At 43.1% G+C, this 17,462-nt stretch overlaps 1 protein-coding gene across 1 annotated transcript in view; it reads left to right on the top strand.

Moving 5' to 3' along the window:
- Nucleotides 1–10,887: 10,887 nt before the first annotated feature.
- Nucleotides 10,888–17,462, top strand: part of COL17A1 (collagen type XVII alpha 1 chain) — a gene marked incomplete at its 5' end in the record, with an annotated part of 36,459 nt that continues 29,884 nt past the window's right edge. Inside the window, 7 exons of the mRNA XM_082002033.1 lie at nucleotides 10,888–10,942; nucleotides 11,681–11,725; nucleotides 12,530–12,628; nucleotides 14,598–14,735; nucleotides 15,091–15,138; nucleotides 15,494–15,529; nucleotides 17,124–17,171. Of these exons, the coding sequence (XP_081858159.1) occupies nucleotides 10,888–10,942; nucleotides 11,681–11,725; nucleotides 12,530–12,628; nucleotides 14,598–14,735; nucleotides 15,091–15,138; nucleotides 15,494–15,529; nucleotides 17,124–17,171 (469 nt within the window). The remainder of the gene's footprint in view (nucleotides 10,943–11,680; nucleotides 11,726–12,529; nucleotides 12,629–14,597; nucleotides 14,736–15,090; nucleotides 15,139–15,493; nucleotides 15,530–17,123; nucleotides 17,172–17,462) is intronic.

Below are 17,462 nucleotides of genomic sequence, written 5' to 3'. Positions count from 1 at the left end.
GACCTTGCTTCTTTTTTTCCCTGGATGATCATTTGCTTCTGTGCTAAACAGAATCCATGATGACTGAAGCATGTTCTCTTGGTGACCTGCAAAGCTATATAAATTTGTTAGGAGATGTGCTCATTGTGGTTGCTTCTGATGCGGGGGATTCCCTTCCCAGAATCAGGGGATGTCTGGGATGGTGATGGGAGAAGCTGCGTGTAGTGGTCCACACTTTATTGACATGAGTCTATCAGGAAGCTTCCTTTTTCACTTGCATCTGGCAGGGCCATGGAGGGTCTACATACACTGCTAGCGCCACCTCAAGAGTGAGTATAAACCTGCTACATCCATTAAGTCATTGACTTTTGCTCCACATACTACGTTTTGTCTGGTCTAGGAAACTCAAACTGGTAGTTTGAGTCCATTGTGTCAACATAGCATTTAGGACAAGCCAAGTTCTGGGGAACATACATTGCAAAATCAGTCTGGCCTGCATGAGTGAAGGGGTGTTGGCCACTGCCGATGCTCTGGGCCTGCCCCCAAGCGACTCTGGAGCTCAGGCTAATGCTTCCTCTTAGTACAAGCTTGTGTGTGAACGATGTGGATAATGAGGAAATCTATTCTTGAAAGCAAAGTTAGATCTTGACAATATAGATATGGCTAGAGGGCTTGGGGATGGGATACAGAATATGTTCCACAAACAGTATAGACTCCATTTCCGCTTTCTTCACTTACTGTCCCTGCAGAGATCCCCAGTGCTTGGCCAGGTTCCTTGGACTGAGTATGAGCTGGCTGTATGCACAATCTTGAGTACATCCTTTGCATAGTGTTTAATTTAATTCTCTGATGTTTAATTTAATTCTCTGAGCCCAAGTACTTTCAAGAGAAGTTCTTGCACTATGTACAAACTCCTGAGTGACGGAGCATCAGTGGCACTTCTGTTCCTAGAATCTCCTGAAAATCATCTCTGGTCTGTGAAATAATCCTTGATAGAAAAATGACCCTTTGAGACTTAGCAGGGAAAAGGAATTTATAGAGCTGGAGAAGGGGAGAGCAAAAGAAAACCGCTCTCAGAGACCCTTCAGTCACTCTCCCATGTATTTCCCATCTTGCTAATGAGAATTCCTCTCTCTGTGTAGGAGGTGAGTTGCTGCAAGCTGTAGCTGAGCCAGCAGAGATTTTCCATCAGGGTATTTTTGCCAATGTGTGTTTTGAATTTTCTGTCAAGATGGCAGGAAGAAATCATTCTTATTTGCCAACACTCAACAATTTCTGAGGCAGATCTCTAAGATAAGTGTTGTCTCCAGCTTTTGTCCTGTATGCACTGTTGCCCCGCAATTCTCCCTGTGTTGCTTTTTGTAGTGGTGCTTAAACTTGCAGGCTTTGGCCTGGCAGTAGGTAGAACTGGTTGAATTGTTTGTTTGAAATACTAATTGCTTGGAATTTTGACCATGGGTATGGCTGGTGAGCAATTCACAAATCAAATCTTGTTTTCTTTGGGGCTGCCAAGAAAGGTTTTTTTTGCATGCAGCTAGTTCTTTGTAAACATTTTGCTTTGACTTTTCTCCATTACTTATACTGGCAGCACCACAGCCAGGTCATCTGGCGTTGGTTGTGTCCCTTTGCTGCCTGCTGACTGAAACATTTGATGTGTGAGGTTAGAAAATAATGCATTTTCTGGTGCATATTTTTTGTCTAAGAGACACTGGTGCTAAAACTCTTTTAAGGGTTCACAGGTGGGCTTGCAAACAGTAGTTTTCTAAAAGCTGGGGATAGGAAATTATTTGATCCTGTGAATCAAACTTTGCATTCTCTTAAATAAAATACCCAAGGACTGGTTTCTTTTGTCTTTGACCAAGCAGATTGGGCAGTGGGCTGATTGTGAGTAAATAGCGGCATCAAAAAAGTGACTCAGTCCAGCTCATAGCGCTGCTACTGTATGCAGCACGTGTTGCAGGCAACTTTTACCTAGACGACAAAGTGAAAGGGATTATTCATCATGCCATCACTGGGAAAGAGCAGACTCTTATGGATGAAAGTTACTTAGTCTAAACTCACAGTGATACCCCTCAGAGCAGCAGTGATCAGGACCATCTGCTTCACAGCTGTGTTCCCCGGCAGATGCTGGGGTTTGCTGGACAGCTGGGGTATGTCCCCAATTGCCATGGGTGAGAAAGAGAGGGGAAGAGGGAGAGAGAGATGGAGAAATCACAGCAGGTCACCTTTGCAAACAGGTCTGTTAACATCCCAGCCTTGATGTCATTAGAGATGAGTCTGATGTGGGTGGTAACTCCTGGCTCTGCCAGCGAGCTCCTGCTGTACAGCCTGACCTGTACCAAGATGTAAAATGTGCCCAAGCATCAATGCGCATAAAAAGCTGCATGGAGGACAGGGGGACTTTAAAGGTCACAGGTGTGTTTTGTTTGGAACTGTCTTTCACCAAAGCTTACATTATCAGGAGCAGTCCCAGACACACAAGACAATGCACGCATGCATCCCCAGTCCTTGGACTGTGCTACTTGCTAGTAACTATTAGGCAGTTATATTGCAGAGCACCAAGACAGCATCAGGATCCTAGTGTCTGTACAGGCTTCTCTCTGAGCAGAGGTAGACAGCTGTCTACAGCTGCTGAAGAGTCCCACTCCTCCTGTCTACATAGTAATAGTACAAGCAGCAAGCCCAAGTCTTCAGCCACCTCCTCCCAGTCTCTGTCCCCTACCAGAACAGGCCAGGCCCTCCTCTCTGGACCACTACAATTCAGTGTCCTGTGCATGGTTAAGGATTGGTGTTTCATAATGCTCCATATGCATGTATAGCTTTATTATAATTATTGCTGTTTATTATTTGCACTGTGATAAGCCTTAGAAGCTGTACCAAGCCTCCTGCTGCGTGGAATGCTCTATAAAGCTAGGAGAGAGGAGAGGCAGTCCTTAGCTGTACAGTTTTTATATTAATGAGTACAAACAGTGAAGACATCTTCTCTTGAGCACTGAAGTCTCTTGGGACCTGTGAGATTAGTTAGCAATAGTTTTTTGAATGCTGACATTACTCACCTCCCAGCACCCCAAAAGCAATGATCAGTTCCCCACAAGGCTTTTATTCATGCCTGAGGTTACTCACAGTGAGTTTCTCAAGTGATGTGCAAACCATGGACTCACGGCACTGAGTCAAGGAAATGATTCAGGAGGCTCTGGTTGGTTCAGTAGCTGCATGGCTCCATTGTGTAAAACCAAGGCACAGAGGGAACTGCAGTTGCTACCCAGAAATAGGTGTGGTTTCTTCTTCCCTGTGCAAGCCATCCTTGTGTGGGCCTGCACTATTCCAATCAGCTACTTGGCTGATTCACTAGATGTGTAACTTATGTGTCAATTGAGACAGAATTATCAGACTAATGTACACCTTACCATGCACTCCACAGCTCCCTTTGAAGTTGAAGATAACACGTTATCATCACTTGGCTGTTTCTAAACCATGAACATGCCTTAAGCTGCTAGAGGATGGCCAATGACAAAACCAGCTGGTTTAGCTTGGAGACTCTTTATCTTTGGGGTTCCCTTGCAGAGTGAGAAGTGACTCAGATGTGCCGTAGCACAGCCCCCTTCCAGGTGCAGTGAATGTGCAGTGTAGAGTCCTGCCTCATCTTCTCAACTTTTTCAGTGCCAGCATCAGCTGCTGTAAACTTTTGGAGCATCTTTCACCAGAGAAAATGGTGCTGTACTCAACTATGATTTGATCTCCATAGCTGCCAGACTGAGGCATTGATTGAAAGCTCAAAGTCTGTGCAGCTTCTTCTTGTGCTGGGAAAAGGGAAAGCAGCAAACTCTGCATCTGGTAGAAAATTCCCAGGTACACTCAGCAGCAGTGTGACTCCGTATCTACAAAATTCACCTTCTACAAGTGAAATTGAGCAGGACAGATGGAGGAGTGGGAGGATGGTGATTGTTACCTCCAAGAGGAGATGAAGCTGCATCCCCTGCTCTAACCACCAGTCCGCACATCACCACTGTTACTGCAGAAGTGGCAGCTGATGAACTGAAGCTAGGTCTGCTGCAGTTCATTGCAGTGTGCCAGCTAGAAACCTGATTTGCAGTGGCTCTGAATTCCTGAGGCAATCACTGACTTCAGTAAAAGGTGAAGCAGCTCAGGACCTCTCTAAATTATGTTCTTGATGTTGACACATGTCAATTAGGAACCTGAGTGAATTAATCAGTGTGTTTCATCAGGCAGCATCGTCACCTTCATCTTCATCAAAATTTCCTCTTTTAAATGCAGAGTTAATGGTTCTCAAGATGTGGTTTATTTTCACTTTCCGTTTAAGACTCCTCTATGTCATACCCCCCTCCCTTCTATTTCTTCCCAGTAAGAAACTGGTAAAATAACTTATGAAGAGATGCTCCATGAACACTTTGTTCTCAAGAAACATTAGACCAGTGTATTTGTCACTGATGATATTGCAGGGATTAAAATACTGTAATTTTCTTATTTTATCAAAATTGTGATGGCTACCTTTTGTTTATACTTATATAAACAAAACTGGTGGACAAAGGTTAAAGGAGGGAGAAAATTCCTTCAGTCCTGAGGACCTTATCTTAAAATGTGAGGTCACATCTCTTGCTCCATTGAAGTCTACGTGCCATTCCAGTGAGTCTCCCTCATACTGCTGGGTTTTATGGAGCTAGAATAGCCCAGTGCATTCAATGCTGTCTTATCTTGAACAACTTCTGCCTGTGAGCAGCCAGGGTATGTCTGAAGCACACAGTTGTGGATTGTGCTGGAAGCAGATGTAAAATGAGATGACCAAAGTGCAGGTTTGAAGTCCAGTTGATAATAAGAGGGACAGTAATTCATGTTCACAGAGTATGAAGTTCAAAAAGCGAAAGCAACTTTTACCCTTTTGGTCAAGGCTTAAGCCAAGTGCAGGCTGGTCCCAGGCTGAGCTCTACACCTCTTAATGACTCAGTTACCACATGCAGCTTGTTTAGACAACTAAATGTCCTTTGATTAGTGTTCAGAAGGCAGAGTCATGGATGCTTCCTCTATGCAGGGAGGAAATTATGCTTCATAAATATCTGACTGACTAAAGATAAATATAAATACAAATTCTGGGATTTAGGCAATGCATTGATGAATTCTGAAATGTCTTGATCCCCATCAAGAAACGCAGGGAGTGCCTTGGAGTGGCAGTGTAGTGCTGTATAGCAGCCATGTCCCTACACACCTTTGGAAATTTCCAGTATGGAACTTAAAAGAACAGAGTGTGATCTTCACAGTACACAGCTACAGTCCCTTGCAAGGTCTGTGCAAAAATACGCATGAAGCATCAAGTTCTTTCCCATTCAGTGGTATGAATCTGTCAAAATCTGTGTAGGGTGAGAGAAGTCAAGGTGAATTCTGATTCTTATAAAGAAGCACAGGGCACCAAATGACACTGTCATGTTCAGTAGGAGGAAGTCTTTACACAAGGTATAGTTAAGCTGTAAAAACCTTTGGTTTAGGACACTGTGCATACTAAAATGTTGTACAGATTCAAAATTGGACAAATTAATGGAAAATATCCATCAAAGAATGATTGCAATGCTGCAGCTTTTGACTTAGGAAGTCTCCAGTGTACACCAGGAAAACATCTACATATGCTTGTCCAGTTCACGTAGTCTTCCCATGGCTGTTAAAATGGGCCATCGTGGAAGACAGGGTTGTGAGCTAAATGGACTTCTGCTTTGACCCACTATGGCTGCTCTACTGCTCCCGTTCCTATATAGTGAGAAGTCTGTAGGTGGTATACATGGAAGAGATTTTGTTCCTTACTCGTTTTGGTGTATTTTTATTTATTAATAGTGCTGCCTTCTGAATAGAGTATAAATATCTATGGAGTTGGCAAGACAGTTCAGACCACTGACTTCAGCAGTTTTCAGCCAGTTTGTACTAGCTGGGAGTTTAGCCCCTTGTTTTGCTAGCAGTAAAATATGCTTAGTTTGCAGCCAGCTTTGCAGAGACGTCAGCAGGTGCTGTGTAACTTTCTGGAAGAAAATGCTAAAATGTATCTCAGATCTATCAGAAAGCACTGCCATAACAGTTCATTTTCCCTGACATAAACCTTTACACCTTTGTCTGGGATACAAATAGTTAATCTACCTGAGCAAATAGGTAGGAACATTTTTTATTTCAATAAAGTTTGATTCCTGGAGGCAGATCTTTTTTTCCAGTGAGTGTCAGATAATTGGAAGGGTAGGGTGAGGCAGGAAACCACGACACGCCTTTGTTGGGACTTGTTTAAGAGCATGGGAATAGAAAAGCAGAAGAAGGGCGAGAATAAAACAGGTTAAATCAAGAAGAGGTGAACATTTTTGGATGATCACTCAGATTCCACACACCTCTGGAAGGACATGATATAAAGTGTAGGTGGCAAATTTTGGTAGAAAGGAAACGGTTGAGGAGAAGAACTGATTTTCAGTTCAGTAACCAAAGCACTCCAGGTAAGTTACATTACTAAAAAAAAAAAAAGAGAACAAAAAAGTATCCTTTGTTTTCTGTCTTCCAGATTCCTTGAAGAACAAGGCTGTATTCTCAGGCAAAAGAGAGAGGTGTTACATTTTTCCATGGGGAGTACAATGTAAAACTAAGATTGTGTAAGAGCTAGGTCATTTTGGTTTTGTGTTTGTCAGTGAATACAGCTTTTTTAAAATGAGCATCAAGTGAAAGTGAGAGTATACCTGCTGGGAGATAAGAAATGTGAAGCCAAGCTCTGGGTACATTTTTAATGCATTTTGTGACATTACCATGCAAATAGATAAAGTTTAGTTGAATGTTGTCTGTTCCGTAAGGGTACTAGCATAGTGAAATGCAGATCATCTGTTGCCCGTTTTTAAAACTAAGCGTATCTAAATGTGCTGGAGGAATAATGATTGTAAATTGGAACTTCACATGGTTGCAGGGTGTACATTAAGGGAGTAATCTCTACTCCTGAGAATGCCTGGAACTACTTCTAAGTGAAAGCTTGTGTTGCCATGGTCAAACGTTGCTTTGTCTCTGACAGGTGGGTTTATTTATCAGCAGTGACTCATTGATTATAGACTTCGGGCCACATTTTTGTCATAGAAGATTAGGAGGCCCTGTAAGGTGTTTTTGAAGCTTTCTCACAATAAGTCAGAAAAGTCTGATTTGAGAATCGGTTTGAATCCTTTCTGCAGCAGGTCTAGCAACTTGAACATAGTGGCACAAGGTAAAAGACCTGTCTTTTCATGTCTTTGGACTGACTTTTAGAGTGACTTCAGGGATGTTACTTGTCCTCCTGTGACTAGTTTCTTCATCTGTGAAATGGTGCCAGCAGCACTTTCCTGTTTTGCAAAGACTTTTTGAATAATACTAGATTGTTTGTCTCCCTTTCTGTGCTGAGGTGAGAAGCTTGTGCAGGTCAGAATGGCCTTGCTTTGGCCTGTTTCTCTTTCGGTAGCAAAATTAAGTAGGCACAGTGAGAACACATTTTTAAAAGGAAGGTACCTGGTAGTGTGGAACCTGGTAGTGTGGAGTGAGGACTGGGCAGTGCTGCTGCTTGTGCTCTGGGAAATGACCACATATTGGTGTCAAAGAAGCCAGGACAAGTTGTGGGCAGAGCAGAATTTGATTCCTACAGCACGTCCAAGCTTTGGTTGGGTATCTAACCTACTTCCTGACATTTCAGCATCATTTCAGCAAGTCTACAAAATTAGCAGATTTGGAAGCATGATTTGCTTGATTTGATTCTGACTATGTTGGTTTTGGTAGAATAATTGGAAAGGAACAGCTTTTAAAGCAGAATGAGATGGTCAGATTCCTAGACTGTGGGGTAAAAGAGAGATAAGGCCACTTTTTAACCAGTTCTGTTACTCACAGAACAAGGGCACCTGAAAGGCTTCATTAAGAGGAAGGAGCACCCTAAGAGACATTTGATATGATGGGAGCCATGGCATTTGCTTTTAACATGGTCATTGACATGGTTTGGAGTCATCTACTGGGTCTCAGAGTACTCATGATCAAAGGGTTCCACTGGCATTAAGTATTATTAATCTTAGCACCTGCTGGTGGCTTTTTCTCCTAATGGAGTGTCTCACAGCAGGAGCCTTGTAATGGAGGGAGGAGGGAGCTGAAAGGATGTGCCGTGAGAGTGTAACAGCATTCTGACATGAAAACTAGAAAGACGTTTTGGAGGAACAAAAGCATCTGAAACGTGCCTGAATTCATTTTTCCATTAAAATGTGTCTTTGTGGCTATTCCCCTCCCCTTTGAAAGATGTCTGTAATAAACTTTACTACCATTGCACACAATACCTAACTTCTAAAACAAGAAGAGAGGTTTGAATGTCCCATCTCACACTGGCTTAGCATCCTTGCCAGTGTGCTGCACTGCATTCAGATGGAACAAGGGGTGCAGGAGGCACCCTGCAGTGTCGGCAAGCATAGATCTAAGCATGCCTTCAAAGCTGGCAGCTATTACTATCCTGCTTTTTAGTGCTGTACAGAGAGGAAGCAGTGTACACAAATGTGGCTGTGCTAGACTTCTCGTGGTTCCTAATGCTCTTGAGGTCTGCAAGTTCCCTGTTTTTGTGGGTGCCACAAGCACACTACAACCCCTGAACTTATGTTAAAGCAGCCATAGGGTTGCCCTGTCTTAAGCAGCCTGCGCTGTTTGAGAGTGATCCCACTTCACAAGTTCCTGCTTGTTGCTCAGAGATAATTGCAGGTGGCTTCTCTGATTCAACAGCGCTATTGCTTTGCCACAGACATAGCCCACAGCTATGTCTTTGTGAATCTAGATAGGAGCTGGTGAAATGAGTCAGTCCTAGCAGATAATGGAAATCCAGCTCAGTCAGCCTGCTGGAGCCTGGGCTGGCTTCTGCATTCACGTGGCAAACACAGAGGCAACATACCTCAAAATGCACCATGTGCTGGGGCTGGGCTGTGGCATGTGTGGCTCTAAAGATGCAGTTTAACCTCTTTTTTTTTTTTTTTTTGATTGGTATCAGAGCAAGATATTCCCCTTTCTCAAAGGAAAGCAAAGATGCAGAAGATGCATTCACTCCATGGTGGTGCTGGCCTCTTCCAGCATCCATAACCAGCACAGCTTCCCAATAGCAGAAAGGAAGTGGAGTTCTGGGGCTACAAAGCAGTAGGAAAGCAGCTTCCCAATATAAAGCTGTGTTCCCTGCCAAAAGCACTGGCAAAGCCAACAGCGCTGACATCTAGACAACAGCTTCCAGCATCTGTTTTTAGGGAAGGTTCTTGAAAGATGCTTCCACTGTTGATGCAATAAGGAAGAGTAGCAGAGATACTGCCTTTTTTTGGAGTGAATGACCAGGAACCCTTCTATTGCAGGGGATTGTCATCCTGCTAGAGGAGGAACTCTACTACCGTATAGAGCTCTGGTCTTGCATATACCTTGGAATCACCCCCTGGATAATCCTTTGGAAATCCTCAGTGTTAGCAAGCACTGTAAGGGCTGGGTAGTAGCCTGCTGCCAAGATAGTGTAAAGACTTGAATGTGGCCTCAGGAGCCCCATTTACAGGGCTCCTTAGCCGAGCTCAGGGTCTGGTTTGCAGAGTAAGGACTGTGGGCACTGTGCTGCATCCGACCTTGTGTTATTATTTATGCTTGGGCAGTACAGGCTTAACATCAAGGGAGCTACTTGGTAGACACTTTGCAGAAGGGTAAGTGGAATCATGAGGACCAAACACAAATGGTAGCAGAATTGGAGGGCATGGTCTTGTGTTCTGCTGGGCTCTAAAAGTTGGAAGGAATTTTGGCCAAAGCTTTTTTTTTAGTCTGAGCCTGCTAAGTGTGTAGTTTTTGGTACAGCTGGGCCTTCACTTTTAAGGAGAAGTCTTCAAATGCAGCAGAGAATTTTGGCCTATTATCGCCTTGTGCACAAATTAAAATCTCTTCCTTCTCATTGTTTGTGGCTGTACAAGATGAAACGTTACCTTAGAGAGACTAGGAGTGAGGAACTGTGTATTTCCCTCTGACAGAAGTATTTTCTTTTCTAGCTGGTGTTTCCTTTCCCCAGTTACGTTTCTTTGTGGTATTCCTGCCTTGGCAGACAGTCATACCTCTGCTAGAAATTGTAATTTTGACGAGGGAGGGATCCAAGTCATGAAGAAGAGTACACACAGCATTCACAGCAGTGATTCCAGTATTGTGTAGAATGACCTGAGCTGGAATTAAATTAGATCATATTCCAAAGCCGCAGACAGGACCTCCAAACTATCTCTGCTCTGCCTGTAAAGCAGGATAAAGCCCTTCCTACCTTAAGTTCCTTGCTGCTGAAAATAGCTAGTTTAAAGGTACATCCAGTGTTTTTCTGCTTCACTGAAGTCAGTGCCGTTGCTTTAGCATCAACATACACTGAGAACACACAGTATTACTCTCAACAGCACAACAGTATCTCTGCTTAGGTTTTTCTGGCAGTACTGGCATGGTGCAGGTAGCTTACTCCTGGAACTGCCTGCATTTCTAATCCTGTACTGTTGAGTCCTGCCCAGAGCAGATGTGTGGGAGTGGCATTTGGATCCTGTGGTTTTGATCAAGCCTTTATAGGAGCACAACTGGAGACCATAGTGTAGTGCCACAAACTCTGGATATAAATCCAGGTCTAAACTTCTCCAGCACTGAGTGGATTTGCTTCAATTTCCCCTATATCACCTGCTGTTTCAGCTCTGCTGCACTGTGCAGCATCCAGTTTTGTAGGCAAGTGGTGCTGGTCTGTTAGTAATACTCACATGGCTCTGGAAAGGCACTTCCTGGCATAGATGTCTTCCAGGCAGTCTAGTCCCCAGCTGAAGGGAGAAAAGTGATGGGACCTGTGGGGAGCTGTTGTTATCTCCTGTTTTTCTCAGTGCCCTGAGCCTCTCTGCTTTCCCTGCAGGTGGCAATGGTATGGATTCTGTAACAAAGAAAACGAGGCAAGATGGATCAGAAGTTACTGAAAGACGTAAGGAGAACATTTTTTATTTTTATGTCACAGACCAAAAACCCAGAAGCAGATGCCCGGTTTTGTAAGGGATTGAATTCTGAGCAGGGGTCCAGAACTAAATTCTGCACCTGTCCGTGGTCTCTCTGTTGAAGTCAGAATAAGGAGTAGAATGAGCCAAGATCAGACATTGAGAGACATATAGCATGACTTGATTGATTGTTTAACCACAGACGATTGCCCTGTGGTAACATTTCTAGCCAGTAGTGCAGACATTTGGATTCTCCTCCTACCTCTGATGTGAATTTCCTATGTGGCCTAGAAAATGTTCTTTAGATATCTTTTTTGGCTGTGTATAAAAGAGAGGATAAGTTTCCTGCTGGCATTACGGGAATTAGCTAGTAGGAAGCTAGTAAGCGGGCTCACCATGGACTTTACTGTTACAGCAATGTCTGTGGTTCAGAAGTGCCCAGAAATAATAATACTTCCATATTTTACAGGGATTTTGTAAAGAAAAAAAGTCTCTCATGGTAGTGATGTTCTTAGTTACTGTAGAGTTAGAAAGGTCTGCAAACAAACACACAGCATTGTGTGCTAATGAGACTGCAGCCCACAGGCAGCGTGGTCGTAAGGGACTTTTATTTAAATGAGTCCACCTTCTTTGAATGAGTCATGCTTTTCCATGGAAATTAAGTAGAACACTGATCTCGTTTGGCTATATTAACATGCCATTACTTCTGCACCCTTTTCTTTCCTCAGTTATTACAGAGACTGTAACCACAAGACTGACGTCCTTACCACCCAGTAAGTAATTGTCAGTCATTACATTACTTCTGCTCAGTGTTCTGTGCCCCTCCATGCTATTTGAATGCGTTATTTCCATAAATCCCTGGGTGCAGCAGATCTCGGTACAGAAAGACTTGCACTCAAAGAGAAGGTGTTTTCAGAAATGCCTCCCCCAAAATACTCTAGTTAGTGGAGAGAAGGAGCAGTATGTGGGGAACTGCCTGGGTGCTGTCAGGAACAAAGCCACACGGTCCACTAAGACAGGTTAGACCAGACTCTCCAAGAGCTTAAGCCAAGATATAGGGTCTCCAGTAGTGAGTGTCTTGGGGACAAGGGTCAAAAGTGGCCTGCAACCTCCACTGCTGGGGCTGCAGTGTATTCCCCTGTCATCTTACCCAGATGATGATGAGTGAATCTTTTTGGGTGATATTGGAGGTCATGGGAGATTTCTACCTTAGTGCAACAGGGTAGGGAAGAATCCTCCATGCTCTTTATACCACCATATTCTTCATTAGCTTGCTGCAGCTGGGTTGGAAAGGAATTGCACTATCTCTCTCATTTATGATGAGGGTTAACAGGAGTATCCTTCAGTCCATGTATGGAGCAAAACTTGATTACAAACCTGCTGGGTCTGTAGTGTGAATGCTTGTCTGCTCTGCCAAAACACTTCTCTGCAGTTCTGATATCTCACCAGACATGAAGCTATACTTGTAATTGAGTGTGAGAACAGCTTTGGGTACCTCCTGTCTTGTCTTGCAGTGTCTTTGCTCTTCTCATCTTTTACCCTGACAGAATGTCTCATTTTGTTCTCCTCTCTTCCAGAAGGAGGGAGCAGCAATGGGCTCAAAACATCATCCCACATTGGAGGGAGCGGAGTGGAAAAGAGGTCTTACACCCATGGCTGCAGCTATGTGACTTCAAGTAAGAAATTAAGACATTGCACAGTGAGGAAACAGAGACCAAAGGCAGCATAAATGATCTGAGGAGAGATTCAGGGCAGGGAAGTAGGATGAGCCAGAGGTGAGGAAAACAGGGTTTATGCAAGTAGAAGTGGCATATACTCAAAGCAAAGGTATCCCTTCCCTAAAGTTGGTTGTGAGGATGGGACAGTAGATGGGAAAATTCCCGTTTTCCACAGGGAAAATTTCATTTCAGGAGAACAACAACAAAAATTGCCATTCCCACTGTTGTTAAGAATTCATCCAGAAACCAAATTTCCCTTCTTCCAGGTTTTCCAAATCACAATCTTTCTGCCCATTTTTGTTCAAAAGACAGTTTTGATTAATCCTTTAGTTAATCTTGCTGAGGGTAGAATATTATTAAAGAATTTCCTAGAAAATATTTTCTTTTATGTGTGTGTCCATGGCTTTAGCACTTTGAACAGTCCACCAGATTTTCTGGGTGTGCTAAATCAATATGTGTTGTCTACTCCATAAAAACAGGGTTCTTCTCTAACAGCATTCTTTGCCCAGCTGTTAGATTGTCATAGCAAAGGTTTCTCAAGAATAAGCTTCCTAGCCAGGCTTCAGGTACACCATTCTCTCTGTCCCCAGTGGGACACTGTATAACTATCCTTGTAGAAAACATTCTCCATGCTCCAAAAAAGCTGACAAACCAAAGGGAGTGAAGCGCCCTTTGGAAGCTCAACAGGAGAATTAGCCATACCCAATAGATCTGACAGACACCTCCGTACCAATTAAAGACCAGAGTGTGGAATCACTTTCCTTCAGGGCAGATGTGAAGTAACTCCAATGAAGATGTCTGTCTAATCGTCTGGACTAGCACCAGTCTGGGAACTGAACCCAGCCCTGCAAACTCAGACAATTCTGCAGGATTGCCATCTTCCTTGTTATTTCCTTTCAGTGTGTGGAAGAAGAGAAAAGGATCTGAACTTTAGAGATAATGAGCTCTTAAAGTTTCACAGGGCATTTTCTAACCTCTGCTTTCCCACTCTGCTTGCAGAATGCCTCCAACAGAGGCCTACTTGTCACTGTAGTTCTTTCTGCTGAATTAAGTGGAAAAGTTCCAGAACAAAACAGATCCTTGTAGAGGAAAAAGTTGGCAAGAAAACACTCTGTTGAGATCACAAGGGCATGCTCTTTTTGCAGGGATGAGTAAACAATATCCAGTCTGATCCTACTGATCAGCATCACACTTTATCACAGGGCTCCCTTTTTGCTGAACTCCGATCATACTTGCATTAGATTTCATACAAGAGTATGAACACATTAGACATTAGTTACGGCTGCTCAGTTCTTTCTCCACAGCACTGATGTGAATTAGGAAGGGAAATTCTTTCCTCTGTCTAAATTTAAAAGCCACTAATAACCTCCAGGCTGCCTTGGGCCTGACGCACACCTCCATCAATTCTGCAGAAAATAGACTGACTAAGGCATGACTAAGTGAGGGTGTGGATAGCTGCTTTGGAAGGGAAGTGGACTCATATCTGCTTTCCCTTATCTCATGAACTGCATCTTTCAGCACTTTGAGTTTGGCTTAACAGTCTCTCAGTTTTTGTGGTTGTGTCATATAACACTTGAGTTTACAGGTGGATCTGTATCCAAATCAAAACCCAGCACCATCCAGAGCCAGATTTATTCCTGCTCAGGGAGGATGGCTCATTTATCCCCCTAGGCCAAAACCTGCTGTCATATATATCGTTGACAAGACTTGTTTTGAAACCACAAAGCTAACCAACACTCCTCACTGCACTGAATGCTGAGGACAGTCAGAGTTAGACCCAAATGTGGTTCTTGCCCAGCTCTAGTTGTGAGGTACTGATGCAAATTTGTCCAGTTCAGAAGGCAGTAACATAAAGCACCCAGGTCATCCAGAGTGTACATCCAGGGCATATCTTCAATTTGCTGAGGGCATTTCGTTTTACCTATAGGTGGAAGTGGTAGATTGAATTCAGCATCATCATCTTCCGGCTACAGACAAGCCCAGTCTCCCAGCTCTACACTTACCAAATCACCTGGCTCAACATTTGAAAGAAAAACCTATGTCAACCGCCATGCAACATATGAAGGTATCAAAGAGCATGCCATAGAAAGGAAGCAACATGTAGTGCACTCTGAGGTCTCATTAATGCAGGATTGTCCCAAATAGCACAAGAATCCCATTGTGTTTTTTCTAGGAAATAAGCCATCAGGGACACATTTTAATAATTAAGTCCTATTTATAGTAATGCTCATTCCTAAAAGGAGTTGTGGTATATTTTTGTTGAAAGACATTAGCAGCTCTTTCACATAATACTGAATAGCTCTTTTTTTTAATGGAAATGTTTGTTCCACCGGGATTAGACAATTACCAGGAAGACATGTTTTGAAAGCTTTTAATGATCTTATGCAAAGTATTAATGAACACCTTTCTGTTCTTTGCAGGGAGCTCCAGTGCCAACTCTTCTCCTGAGTTTCCCAGAAAAGAGTTTGGTATGTTCTTTTTAGAGCTGTTCCTCTGAACATTACCACAAGGTCATGTGAGTTGGTGACTATGGTGGCTTTTTGCACATTGCTGTATCTTGCTCTACCTATGCTGCCTCTCTATTGGGCAGTCAGTGCAGCTCCATGACTTTGGAGGAGTTATTTGGGATTTACATTAACAGCTGACAGCAGGGCCTCTAGCTGATACATATTCAAACAGAGGGTGCTATATCTGCTACCTTAAACTACTTTTGGGATGCTCTCCATATGGCGTAGGACATGGGAACATGAACATGGGATGCTTCATAACATGGCACACAGGCAGTAAAGCCTAATATTGCTTTTCTCTCATTGCTGTTCACAGCATCTGCCTCCACGAGAGGGAGAAGCCAAAGTCGAGGTGAGTGATACTGTTCTTTTGGAAGTCTCCTTTGTTTTCTTCAGTATGATACAGGTTGTGTTAAGTGGACCTATTCCTATCAACCAGTGTAAGCATAGAGCAGTTAGATGAGGTATGTGGATCTACACCACTGCACATGTGAACCATTTATCTGAAAGCAATTGCTTAAACAAGCTCAGTGTAAAAATTGACCCTAGTGAAGTCATGGTGGTTTGGACTGTGTCAGAAAGGAGGATCTATTTGGGGACCTGCACATCTGGGGGCATAGTCTTCGATTTTGTCTGTTCACTACCATAAACTCAGTCCATCCATGCTCTGTGACCCACCTCTGACATATTTACAATAATTGTATTCAAGTTCCTCCTACTGCAATCTATCTTACAAACCATAAGGACATACCCTGAAATGATCTCATGCTGGTACTAAGGAGGTAGTGAGGAAATTATGGACTTGCTGTGGTCTGTTTAGCAAGCTCATTGTAAAGCTCTGCATTGTTTAAATCGTTCAGCTCTTCCAATCATTTATTAACACTGTTAGGGAAAGCAGGATTGTATTGCTCTCTAAGAGTGTAATATCTGTTCCCAGTTGCTTGAAGAGGAAACTATAATGTCACTTTATCCAAGTTAATTTTAGTAGTGGATATAAATCAAAGTGTGCTCTTGCACACTATTCGCGGAGAGTATCACGGTTACCAATTATTCTACCTCAGATCTTCACAGTCTCCTCTAGCATACTACGTACACCGAGCTCCCAGCAGAACTAGGCCATACATAATAAAACAGACACCAGAGAATCAGCTCCAGCTTCTCATATTACTTCAGCAAATAATTCTAATCCATCAGGCACATGAATGCCAAAGCTAGTGTTTCTTTTATAGTGCGTGCACTATCACATTTCATCTTGAGGCGTATGTACCACATGTCCTGGCTGGCCAGTTTGCTTGTGGGTAACAAGTTTAAAGACTTGCCCGAACAAAATCACATCAACTCTACAGTCTCCTGTACTGGACAGTAAAAGTCAGTAATAAAATAGAGTACCTGATGAGAATGTTGGCTTAAAACTGGCATGGTTACATTCAATGAGCCAAAAGAGAAATCAGCAGGTTGTAAGAGACTAAATCGTACAGCCCATTGTAAGATGACAGTGCAAATTTTATCCAAGAAGTAGTAGGGAATTTGTGTATTTAGAAAGCTTCTTTTGGCTCTCTAGGTTTTTGTCCAGAATGATGATGATGATGATGATAATAATAATAACAACAACAACAATAATAATAGTGCTGAGTGGGAATTATCAGTGTGATTGAGGACTGCATAATAAGGCCTTCTGTATGTCTGGCAGTATCAATGCTATTGTCTTCAACAGAGGCCCTCAATGAGTAAAATACAGCTTTCTGGAATTAAAAGTAGCAAAATGTGACCCCCCGCAAAAAGTCACCCAAGCCAATTTACAACCAATTCACATGGGCCATGAGTGCTGCTCAGATCGAGCAGCAAGACCACAAGAAAGAAATTCATTTCAGCCATAAGATTCATTCCCAGCCCAGGGCACAAATGCATCTCACTCCATATTCATGATTTGCTTTTTCTCTTCACAGAAAGTGAAATACGAGTCCGACTGCAGAGTGCATCTCCATCTGGCAGATGTAAGTGCCACAGCTTTTATTCCAGGGTGATCAGGTGTAAGACAGAGGGTGTTGCTGCTCTGGGTATGTCTGCAGTGTCTCTGGGACTCAATCTTCATGATGACAGATAACAGCATGTCATTCTTTTTTTCCTGTTAAGAATGTTCATTTGTCTCCCCTTTCTGAACAAGGAAGCATGCTGTGGGTTACATGGTGGTCTTGCAAGGATGTAGTTGTACTTAGTCCCAGAAATGAGGCCTTGAAGCTTTGTTATTAAGTAAGTGGCACCCCCAGAAGGCACCCCCAAAAAGT

Source organism: Phaethon aethereus (assembly GCF_964289735.1).
Source record: "Phaethon aethereus genome assembly, chromosome: 7".
Lineage (NCBI taxonomy): Eukaryota > Metazoa > Chordata > Aves > Phaethontiformes > Phaethontidae > Phaethon > Phaethon aethereus.
This window is presented reverse-complemented; position numbering and strand designations above follow the sequence as displayed.